At 36.1% G+C, this 12,255-nt stretch overlaps 1 protein-coding gene across 2 annotated transcripts in view; it reads left to right on the forward strand.

Annotated features, from left to right (window-relative positions):
* VPS50 (VPS50 subunit of EARP/GARPII complex) overlaps positions 1-12,255 on the forward strand; it is a 77,341-nt gene that overhangs the window by 38,439 nt on the left and 26,647 nt on the right. For both annotated transcript variants that reach the window (XM_066317320.1, XM_066317330.1), the window contains exons 17-20: positions 3,158-3,248; positions 4,759-4,935; positions 5,379-5,497; positions 6,954-7,060. In XM_066317320.1, coding sequence (XP_066173417.1) covers positions 3,158-3,248; positions 4,759-4,935; positions 5,379-5,497; positions 6,954-7,060 — 494 coding nt within the window. The remainder of the gene's footprint in view (positions 1-3,157; positions 3,249-4,758; positions 4,936-5,378; positions 5,498-6,953; positions 7,061-12,255) is intronic.

Here is a 12,255-nt window from a genome sequence, read left to right on the forward strand (position 1 = left end):
TGAACCCTGGGGAAGGGGAGAGGATAGAGAAGCCTTTGCTTCCACTGTGTTTGTGGAAAATGGTAGTTCTGCAGCAGGAAAGCCAGATAAAGATGATTTTTAATGCAGATAATGATTTTTAGTGTAGACTTTCAGTAGTGTTTTAGGCTGCCTCTTGTCTCCTAGCAAGAGGAATTCTTGAGGAGGAATGCCTCTTAAGGCCATACTTCGTAGCTAAATTTCTATGCTGTTGCTTAAGAAGACTCCTCATGTACTACTATGAAATGGTTTTTCAATATGCAATTCTGTCTTGCATCAAGTAAGATACTTAGAACTGAGTCCCTCCTTTTGAGTCATGTTTTCACAGCTTGTTCATTGGCAGGATCTGATTACATTTCAGTCAGCTCTATTGTCAGCCTATCTGAGGCCAGTCATATGGTGTCATGGACAGGCATTCTCTAGACTCGGACATGATATATGGCTATAACAACATCAAGGCTTATCTTTCTAATTCTTTGTTTCAGTTGTCTTGAGTTTACAAATGTTTTGGTTTGGGTGACTTTTTAATTCTAGTTTTCTAACATTATGTTCTTTCTGGGTGTAAAAACTAGAAAAACACGAGAAGAAATACAGCTCTAGGGAATGCCAACTTTCATAGTCTTGATCTGTTGTCCTCTTCTTTGGGAGCTGTTATTTAACTAATACCTCCAGAGCCATTTGAAAAGTCTGATACTTTCTGCCTAAATTCCATGAAGTATGAAAATTAGGGCAGGAGAACATGAAACAGTGGTTAAATTCAGAAGATGAGAATGTGCTTTGGAATTTCTTCAAGCTTTGGTAGTTTGTAGCTAGGAGTTCTTTCTCGACATTTGATGAAGACCTCAGTTCCAGTTGTCTGAGAAACTTTAGCCTTAATCAGATCCATGTTATATCTTGTCAGGAGGTGCCTGACAAGACAATATTTTTATTTCTTGAAATTTTTCTGAATCCTGAACTGAATTTCATGAACTGATTTTGGTCTACCTAATCAACTTTTACTACACTGAATTATCACATAATGCCTTGTTGGGTTAAGTAGATATAATTTTGGCTGTTACGCTTTTGCTTATGTTTAACAGCTTAAGGAATCATAGACTAATTTTCTGAATTATCTTTGAGTAGAATAAAGGTTAAGGAACATGGATGGAATATGTATAGAAATAAAAATTTTTACTTGTGTTTTTTGCGATAATGTAATTCTTGTGAAAATAAAGTGAAACATGTTTTACATTTATTAAATTATATTTCCTATATATATAATATAGACAAAATTTATATTATATATATTTTAATACTTTCTACATGTTTTATGCAGCATGGGTATTGTGAATATTAATTGGCTAATTTTTTTCATCATCAGAGGGAAAAACATAAAAACGCCCTATCTCAGAGCTATGTGCCCTCGGTTTTTTAATATAAAAGTGTTAAGCATCTAGCCTTTTCAGATCAAGCTAATGTGGCTTTCACTTCTCTTGGATATTTAATTGGAGGGAAAAAAAAAAAAAAACCAAAACCAGGAGCGCTTTTGAGGATTCATTAGTACGTGAAAGCTCTATGGAGCTGAAATGCCCTAGAGTCCCAGGAGTAATCAGTTCTTTGTGTAATTTGACATATGCGCCCTCCTGGGCAGTGTGATGTTAGAGAGAACTGCCAACATACAGAAAATATTGAAAGGAATTGGCTGTGTGATTCAAAAAACATAGAAGAGAACATGGTACTAGAGCATACAGGAAGTCTCTTTTTGCAAGTTGATTGTTCTGATAAATCAGAATGGGCTTTTGGCAAAGAGCATCAGTAAGATGATTTTTGAAATGCAGTGGATTTTTTTGTACTGTAAAATACAGTTGTCTGATCACTTAAGCTTTTCAGAGAATGAATGCATCAGGTGTTCATGCATTTCCCTTTGTAGATGTATATGCTGGTGAAAAAAGAGCATTTGTTCAAGTACTCTGTCAGAGCCTTGGTTTCAGATTTGAAATGCTACAAAACCAGTGTGTGGCTTTTTAATGTTTGCTTTTCTATGGCTCTTTCACCTTAGTCTCCCTCACAAAGACTTTTAATCTGTAATGCTGGTTTTCACAGCATCTCTATCTGTTGTTTCTGTTGGCTTTCCTATGAGAAGTTCTGCAGGCTATGGGTACTCAATGCCATGAAATAGCACTTGAAGTCTACTTGTGAACTGGTGAATTTAAATAGACATAGCAAACTGTAGTCACAATTCAACACGTTGCTTATCTCATCGTAGCAAGCAAATCTCAATTGTAGTGGTGGTTGTCGTTCGTTATTGAAGTTGTGGTATTCCTAGATGTTTTATTGCCTAATTAGAAACCCAGTGCATAATTTACCAACTGTTGGCTTGTTAAACAAAACAATACACCCTATTTTAAGAGGAAAAGATAGAGCAGTGTGATTCCAAAAAGCATTCCTTAGTGTCTTTTCCTGTATGTTCCATTTATGTGGCAGGTATTTTCTTTATTAAAGATGTTTCTGCTTATGAAAGAGGGGATGCTTTTTTAGTGATTGAAAACAACAGAAGAAATGCAGAGATGTAATGGCTTGATTACTTTTCTTTATTACTGTATTGATACCAAAGTAAAATTAAGCTATGAAGAAAATTACAGATTAATAGCCATTTAAGTTTTCTCTTTGAAAAGTTGAGATGTCTGTAGAATATTAGTTCTTTCCACTTCCCTTTGCTGTTTGCTCTCTGCTCTCTGTGCAGTGTGTTTGAAAGAAGCATCTGTCTTATGTGGGCTCTCAGAAGCTGCTGTGCTGCTAGTGGAGTGTTTGTATATATAATATTGCCTTCCCCAGTTTACAGAGGAAAAAATTACAATGTTTCTGTGAACTGTAGATGTCCCTTTATAATTTGTAATGGTTTTGACTAAAAATATTCGTTTACAAATTTTGGAGATAGAATTTCTTGCAGACTTTCTCCAGAGGTGTCATAAAAAAATACACCGTTTTGGTAGCTGCAGTTTTTGAGTTGTTTGTCAGTTAAAATAATTGCTTAAATACTTGGTGTGAAGTGTAACTTTTTGTACAGTTTTAGAAGGAGTTTTTCACTGCACAAGTGAAGTAATTGCCAACTTTGTGATTTACTTTTTCTTCCAATTAAGGATATTCATTTGTGTTTCAGAACCCGTCTTGAAGAACTAAGAATGTTTTTGGAGAATGAGACCTGGGAACTTTGTCCTGTAAAATCAAGCTTTAGTATTTTGCAGCTTCATGTACGTTCTATGAATGAAATGTAGAAATGTGTTGATACTTTATTAACTAAGAGTCAAAGTGTTCTAACAAGTAGTAAGATCCGTGAGCTACTGCACAAATTTTTAATGGCTTTTTAAAGCTCCTCAATTTTACTTTATGATATTAGAAAGTTAGGAGTCAAATGGTGTTTCTGTTTCAGGCAGGCAGAGGTTTTTATGGAAGATGCTGGAGTTGTAAGCATAATGTTAGCCTTTATTTTTTGTGTTTCAATGTACTATTAATATGTCTGTTTTCCATTTATAATTATTTATCTGACAGTAAGATGCTAAAAGATGAGTGCTTGGAATTAGTTGCGTGAGCACTCACTAGCTTGTACCAATTTGGCATCTGTTTCTGGAAACATAGGTCATACAGCCTCATTTGGAAAGGAAAAATAATATTCTTCCGTGGTGAAGTCCAACTGAAAGCAAGTAATTAGTATACTCACCTTCTAATCATCTGAAGTGATTTTTTTTTTTAGCATGTGGTGGATGAAATTAACTTGTTTTGCCAAATAAAACATGATGCCTGTAATTAAAGCTATAGCTGAATTTCAGAAATGTTTTAGCAGAGCAGTGTTAAAAAAGATAATTTTGCAGCTTCTGTGGAGTTAACTGTAGGAGTAAGCAATAGGCTACTGGGTCACTGAAAGTACAGAGTGAAAGCAAGGGAGGACCCTCAGCAGCATCCAGAAGCAAAAGAAATAATATTTTTAATTAAAAAATGGGATTATACATCTATACATACTGCTCAAGGGACAAAAAAAGGCAGAAAGTTACTGATTTGTTGAAGTAAACAGAAATCTAACATTGTAGTCCTTTTAGCTGCATGTGTTTTAATCCCTAAACCTTTAGCTAAGTGAAAATATACATTTTGCCATTATGAATATGAGTAACTAGAATTCAATAGATGAAAGTGGTATGTCATCTGAGATAAGTTGTATTTTTTAGGAAAAAAACCCAGTAAAAAAATCAGGCGTTTTGGGTCCTACTTTGTCCATACACTTCCAAAAGTTTGTGCACTCACCCAGTGATCAGAAACCATGCAGTGGGTTTGAGAAGTAAAAAAATTTTGACACCTTTTTAAAAATAAAGTATCAACAAGAAAATTTTAGCTTTAGTAAATTACCAGGTAACTTCTGTAATGAAAACTGCATTTTTGGATAGAATTTAAGGCTTTTTTTATCTCTGTATTTCTGTGAAATAAAATACACAATTAGTTTTCACCTAGTTTTAGATAGGAAATACTTTCAGAATGCAGATGTATTGCATGTTGTAGCAGAAAACTTCTAAAAGTACGAAGACAAGCAGTGTAAGGTTACCACTTTTGAGGTTAACTTGAGTCAGCATGAAAAGCATGTTTCAGTAAGCAGCAAACTTTGGCTAAAAGTTCATTGCCCACAAGTTTGTTGTTATTCTTTGTTTTTATGGAACTGGCATCATAATAATATTGAAAATGCCTGGTTAAAAGGTAATTTATTTCTGTTGACAGGAGTTTAAGTTCATGGAGCAGTCGCGTTCCCCGTCCGTGTCACCGAGTAAGCAGCCTGCCTCAGCAGTTTCATCGACGGTGACGCTGTTTGAGCAGTACTGTAACGGAGGAAACCCCTTCGAAATTCAGGCTGACAGCAAAGATGACGAGACAGAAGATGTGTTAGCATCCAATGGGGTATGGAGGGTTTCAGGAAAACAAAACAAAACAAAAAAAGGCAAAACGAAGAAAGCAAGTAGTTCTTTCAGTAAACTGATTTATCCTCTGTGGTGATGATGGCAAAGTGTCTTAGTAGCAGAATCTGTTGCCTGCAGTGCTGCGCTGCTTTGCTTTAAAAGTGCCAGAAATCCAGGCATCCTGTTTAAAGTTCAGTTTGTTTTGCACTGAATCAGTACTTTTTTTCCACTGAAGTCAAGCGTTCCTGAAGGTTAGCAAGACATGTTCCACCTAAATTAGTATTTTTTCATTTTTAAAGAACATTGTCAGCAGCCTTTCAACCAGCAAAGTTATTTGTATTCCAATCAAGATGAAAGCCAAAAAGTGATCAAAGTGCAACATTAAATGAGTGACAATATGATTAGAAAAATAATGTTGGTCTATTTTTTTTATTATTTTAACAGTATGAATCAGATGAACAAGAAAAAAGTGCATATCAAGAGTATGATAGTGACAGTGATGTTCCTGAAGAGTTGAAAAGAGATTATGTGGATGAGCAGACAGGAGATGCCCCAATAAAAAGGTAAGTAGACTGTGTGTGTCCTCAGTCTAATTCACAATGCTTTTCATCGCAGTATTCTAATTAGTCCAGTTTCTATAATCTACAGTAGTGGAGTAATAATCAAATAAACATTACGCTGCCTGTGCAGTTAGAAGGCTCAGCACTCAGATCTCCAGAATGGGGAGGAACATTAAACCACTCATCATTATTGCAGACAAAACCTGAAGAACGGGACATTTTGGAAGGAGATAAAGCCTCTCTGAAGCAGGTAGTGGAACACTGATAAGTAAGGACTAGATGTTAACTCCAGGTCGTTCTATAGCAGCTGTTGTGTATATGTGTAATTTCTGTGTGTCAAAAGCAGTTGTTCACAGACAAATGCTTTGAGTTTTGGGCTTCTGCAGAACAGAAAGCTTATACAGGTGAAGAAAAATAACGAGATTCTTCCATAGCTTGAAGACAATTTTGAATTTTAAATTCTCTTTTTCTTTAACACATGCATAGATTATATATAAATGAATATACATATTCTATTTTGATGTATATAAATAGGTATTTATCTATATTCATATTAAAAAGCCAACTTTCTATCCTTTAAAAGAATCTGAAAACAAGTTTCTGTCTAGGACACTGTACAACTTGGATGTACATTCAGACTTTGTGAAGCAGACTAACATTTTTTACTTAGGGTTTGCAGGACAACTAGAATGCCAGAATTTGGATCAAAGCAAAATAGCAGAGTAGTTGCAAAATAATTCTTTAGGGTAAAATATTGTTAGCATGATTCTTTCTATAAGGTACATCATGCAAACTGCCTCCTTTCAAAGAAGTGTTGGAGATATCATTAAAAACTTCTTAATTGGAAAAAACAAGAGTTGGTGTCCATAGGTTTTTGCTGTGAAATGGAAATTTTTAGAAGAATGTACTTTTGAGGGATGGCAGCTGGTGGAGGGTTTCTCTTACAGAAAATAAAAATATCTCTTGTTGGGTAAATATCATTGAGTTCAACTTCTCACTTCTTTCAGGACTAAAATTTATGAAAAATTTAATGATTTTTTTAGTTTCATCTTCCTCAAAATTTCTACTATTTCTAGGTAGTAACTTTCAACTGTAGCTGACAAATGTGTTTCTTGTTTTGTTGTGGCTTGTGTTGCTTTTATTCTCTTAATGAATTACGAATTTGAGTCAGAGTGATTAAAATGACTCTTGGAGCAAGACAGAGGCCTGCTGAATGCCTGCATTTCAACAGAAGTCAAACATTGCTTTCTCTAGCACAGTTCTATGTAAATTAGGTCAGGCTTCTTTCTTAAATGTCAGAATCCTAACCCAGTTGTGCTTGGGCATAAATAAAATTCTGCACTGGAAGACATTCTGTCGTGTGAAAGAAGGGGGGAGGAATAATATATTTTCCTCTAAATTTCGTTTGTATGTCTTTGAATGTTTTCACATTTGCTGTGTTTTGTTGTTTTCTTTCAAGTGTTTCTCGAGAAACTCTGAAGAGCAGAAAGAGATCAGATTATAACCTCAATAAAGTGAATGCACCTATTCTAACCAACACTACACTGAATGTAATAAGGCTTGTTGGTATGTAGATAATTGTTTTTTATAAGTATTTTCTGATTTTTGTGCAGACTTAAGGGTTATAGCAAGTATGTTAAATGATATTTAAGGCCCTGAAAAATATACCTAGTTGGGCTCTATTTCTACTCTTTGAAAATGTTAATAAAATAGAAATGAAGCACTAAACAAGTTGTTCAATTAAATGGACAAATATGCTTATATCTTGTGAGTTATTTTATGTGGAAAATTAATCTGCGTGCTTATGTTGGTTTTAACCCATAATGGTAGTTTATTTGTCTGAAATATTGAATGTGTTAGAAGAGTGGAGATAGTAAGCAGAAAGATTAATGCTCTTTGTTGCTGTTGTGTTTTATGAAATGATTAAAGTAGAATAGTTGCAAAAGTAAGAACATTAGGACTAGGATTTTTTTCCATTGCATTATTCAAATTCTTGCAGTCAGAATAACTGTTTTTAGTACATAGTAATCAACTGAAAGAAAAGAGCTCTCTCATACATCTGTAGTAATCTCTAGGAAGTTTAAGGAATCTATCCCTGGAGGTCATTAAGATGTGACTGAACAGGCTGCTGAGCAGCCTCATGACCTGCTCTGAGCAGGAGGTTGCACTAGGCCACTTCTTGAGGTCTTTTCTTGCCAAAGTTTTCTGTGAAAGCAGTGGCCTCCAATTCTAGATGTGATGGGATTGATTTTTTGTGATTATATCTTCTGTGTGATGATCTAGATAATTGTACGATAGCAATTTTCTGCGACTGACTTCTGTGTTATTTGTAGAGAAGGGGAAGTAACTGCCTGAATTTGTCTGAGTAGGCAGAAGAGAAAGGAATTCTTGTTTGTGTTGCATTAATGAGGTTTGCCATTAATTGTTGCACTTCAGAGTAAGCCTTTTTAAAAAAGGTTACTCCAACAGCTGGTTAACACCTTTTGCTGTCTTTGAGGGCAGCATGAAAGTCAGGAATTAATTTTCTAAATTTTTTTTTCACGTTTGCTAAAACCTTTATTTTTTCCTTGAGCATTTACCATATAGACCTGAAATGAGAGTTCATTCTGTTCTAACTTTTCTGGCATTGATCTGGGACTTAGGTTGGAGAGATTTGTTTGCTGCTTTCTGCTGTAAGGTTTTGCTCTTAAGAAAATTGAGGATTGAATGTAGAAACTACTCATGGCACTTTCATGCAAACTCTAGCCTCTGTCCCTGCCGTAAAACACCATCCCAGTAGGTGAAGCAGTAGTTCTGGTTTTCCAGTTTTGCATAAGGAGACCTATTTGTGGATTATAGTCATAACCCCAAAATTAAACATTATTTTTAAGCTCATATAGATGCTTTTTTCTCCTTGTGGAATTACTATTAGTTTTCAATTTTTTTGCTGTTTGGGGTGTTTTATATTGTTTTGGTAATGAGTGATAGTTGAGTGATAGTGGTAGTGAGTGATAGCTGAAACATGGAATTGGAAAGTTTTGAACTTCACCTTAAATATACTTCTGTTCCCACCACTCATTCTAATAGGAATTCTATTTCAGAAGCCTTATCAGCCTATAGAATAAAAAAATATCCTTCTATTTTCTGCTGACTTGATCTTATGACAAAAAGTAATTTTGAGGTTTAACAAGCAATTTTCTTTATCGATGCATACTGCTCTGCTGTTTTTAATGTCTGTGTTGTGGTAATCTTACCAAAATCATGTGCAGTACTTTGGATGAGATCTTCCTGCATTGTCGAATTCTTATATCATTGCATCATGGTCCTAAGTTCCTTCCATTTTGCACCTCTTTTGATTTCTTACGGCTTACTTGTACCGGAAGTGTGTAGGGACCTTGTATAGCCAGCAGATCCTTCACTTTCTCATTTTTTTCCAAGAGATAAAATGCTAGATTATAGTAGAAAGATGCATGTTTCTTAATTAATTGTCCCCTAAATGCATGGATTTATGATTTGTGATACTGAATTTCATTAAATTCTTATGACAGCAATCATCAAGTACGCCTGTACATTATGCCAGTCCTTTCCTGTTTTGATGGTGTGTCATTTTTTTCTAGTATCACTCTTATTTTTGTGCCCGAGTAATTAATGAAAATGTTAGAGATGGCAAACTCCAGACAACTCCACCAGTAGCTTTTTTAGTTACATCCCTTTTCAACACACTCTTACTTCATTTATTTACTGTAAAATGTTGTTAAATTAATACTTTGATCAAATCCCAGATAGGTGAAATGTACGTGTCTTTTGTGTAGAAAATCATGTACCTTAGTCTAGTACAGTTCAATTTAGATCCATGACTTATCTTAATTTTGCCTCCACTTCCATACTTGCTTCAAAACAATCTGAAATTCTGCATCCTAGAAATTAAAACAGTGGATCAGTAGTTATTTGGATTACTATTTCCCCTCTTTAATATGGTTTTCTTTCCTGTATTTCAGTCATAGTGATGAAGATGCAGAATTAAGTTGCTCAATCAAGTAACAGAAATAATTGCCTTACTTTTTAGGAAAGTAGTAGTGTCCATTGTGTCATACGGAATGAGTATGACAGTGTTTGTTAAGCATTTTGAAATATTTCCATGTGCTGTATGCTTTTTGTGGAGGTTAAATGAATTTAAAAAAAGCTTAATATTTATAAACTACGTGAATGAGTCGCTAATGTATAATTGAAGTGGGAGCTGCTACAATTGTGTTTGAATTTCAAGTGAACAGTTCAATTTATCATATTTTTCTCACTAATTAACTAAGGTAATTAGTTCTCTTTCTAATATAAAGTAGGCATTACACTAATTTTATTAGGTTAATTTTTCCTGTCAAGCCATTGCATGTTGACTTAAAAAGTAAAGGAAGAATAAACCTTTGTTAAATTTGTATGGAATATTTTGACTAAGCACTATATATCAACAAGGATAATTAATGACTATGTCATTGTATATATTGATTCAGTGATCTCTTAATTAAAATCATTCTGACCACAGAAATAGTTTGGTGAGTATTTCTTATATTGATGGATTTTCATGCTTTTTTGGCCTTATTTTTGCATGTGTTAGGAATGAGTTTTGAGGACAAATTCTTAGATTTTGCTTGCTTTGACCCCCATTATCTTTCAAGAAAATAATAATACTGATGATAAACCTCCCAGCAGAAGTAGTTAGCTGAAGTGAGTGATTGGTCACATAACATTTGCAACTTAAAAACCCTTAAATTGCAGAGTCTTTCATAATGGTTTAACTACAACAGACTTTGCATTTTTCCTTCAAAGTGGTGTTTTGGCTCTTAATGTATGTCTTCTGCCATTCCTTTTTCCCAGTCACCTGGGTTGGGGATTCCTGAGGGGTGGTCTTGTCAGTGAAGACTGATGCTGAGAAGGCATTTGGTATATCAGCCTTTTCTGCATCCCCTCACCAGGGTTCCTTCTCCATTTTAGTAGTGGGACTTTTGATATTGATATATTTGAAGAAGCCCTTGTTGTTGACATCCTTGACCAGCTTTAATTCCAAGTGAGCCTTGGCGTTTCTTGTCTTACATCTGCTCACTTCAACAGCATCTCTGTATTCATTCCAAGTGGCTTGTCCCTGCTTCCTACCTCCTGTGTATGTCCTGCTTTAGTGAGTTTTGCCAGATTTTCCTTGTTCATCCATGCTGGTCTCTTGCCCTCTTTGGAATTTCTTGCACATCAGGAGGCACCATTCTTGAGCCTGGAGGAAGTGGTGCTTGGATATTGGCCATCTCTCTTGGACCCTTTTTCCCTGCAGAGCCCATCTCTATGGGATTCTTCCAAAAAGATGCCCAGAGAAGCTAAAGTTAGGTCTCCAGAAGTCCAGGGTTGCAATTTGGCTTGCTGCCCTGCTTCCTTTGTACAGGATACTGAACTCCACAATCTCATGGTCACTGTAGCCAAGGCTGTCCCCAGCCTTCACACCTCTAACAGGGCCTTCCTTGTTCATTAGCTTAAGGTTGAGCAACACAGCATTCCTCATTGGTATCTTCCACCATCTCTGTCAGGAAGTTGTTGTCAATACTTTACTGTTTGTGCTTTGCTGTTTTGTTCTTCTAGCAGATGTCAGGATGGCTGAAGTCCTCTGTGAGAACCAGGGCCTGTGACCATGGGCTGCTTCTACTTGTCTGTTAAAAGACTCCATCCACTTCCTTCTCCTTATCAGGTGGCCTGTAGCAAACAGCCTCAACAGGGTCACCCTTACTGGTCTGCCCTGTTATCCTCACACTAAAGCTCTCAACTGACTCATCATCCACCCCAAGACAGAACTCAATACATTCCAGGTGTTGCCTCACATACAGGGTAACTCCACCACTGTGCTTTCCAGGTCTGTCTTTCCTAAACAGCATGTAGCCCTTCATTGGCAATATTCCTGTCACACAAGCTATCCCAACATACCTCCATAAATGCTATGAAGTCAAAGCCCCATACTGCATACACATCTCTAATTCCTCCTGTTCGTTCCCTACACTGCATGGATTGGTGTACAGGCACTTTATAGAGGTATTTGAGTGTGTCAGTATCCCCATGGGGGTGCCATAAGTGGATGTCCCATAGTCCTGTCTTACAGTCATGTTTTTGGCTGCTTGTACCTGCTGGTGATAGCCCACTTAAACCTTATTTTCCTGCATGCATGATCACTGTAACTCTGCCTTAATCTCATCTTTCCTGGTTTAAAGCTCACTTTACCAGATTGGCCTGGTAAAGATTTTTTGGTAAAGATTTGTGTGTGCTAACTTGTGAGGTGCATCAGTTTTGTATAAATTAGTCTGCTGGTAAAGAATGCTCTCTACTTGCTATCCTTAAGGGCAGAAGGAGTTTTGCTAGCAGTACTTCAAAAGAAACCTGGCAAATGTTCAGCAGTTTATGTGGGGCTTCTAGAAATTCGAGCTACTTCCAGTTGCTGAAACTTTAAATGTTTTCAAGTATTTCTGGAAGTTTCTGTTTTGTTATGGCTTCAGACTGTGTTTGTGCTGTTTGGAAATGTTCTTATGTATCCCTTTTTAACGCAAAGCAGTAACTTCAGGGCAAGTAGGTAATGATGTGTAGACATTAAAAATTGGTGTGCTGTTAGAGAGGGCAATGAGGAGGAAATAAATGTTCTTGGAACACTTATTGTGTCAAGATGCTGAGTGATGTAGTAATAGAGAAATGTTCTTGGCACTGGAAGATTTTTATAGGGACAGTACTTGGGGAGTGTACGGTGCATAGCCCTTTGGAAAAGC

This window comes from Sylvia atricapilla, chromosome 1, assembly GCF_009819655.1.
Source record: "Sylvia atricapilla isolate bSylAtr1 chromosome 1, bSylAtr1.pri, whole genome shotgun sequence".
NCBI lineage: Eukaryota > Metazoa > Chordata > Aves > Passeriformes > Sylviidae > Sylvia > Sylvia atricapilla.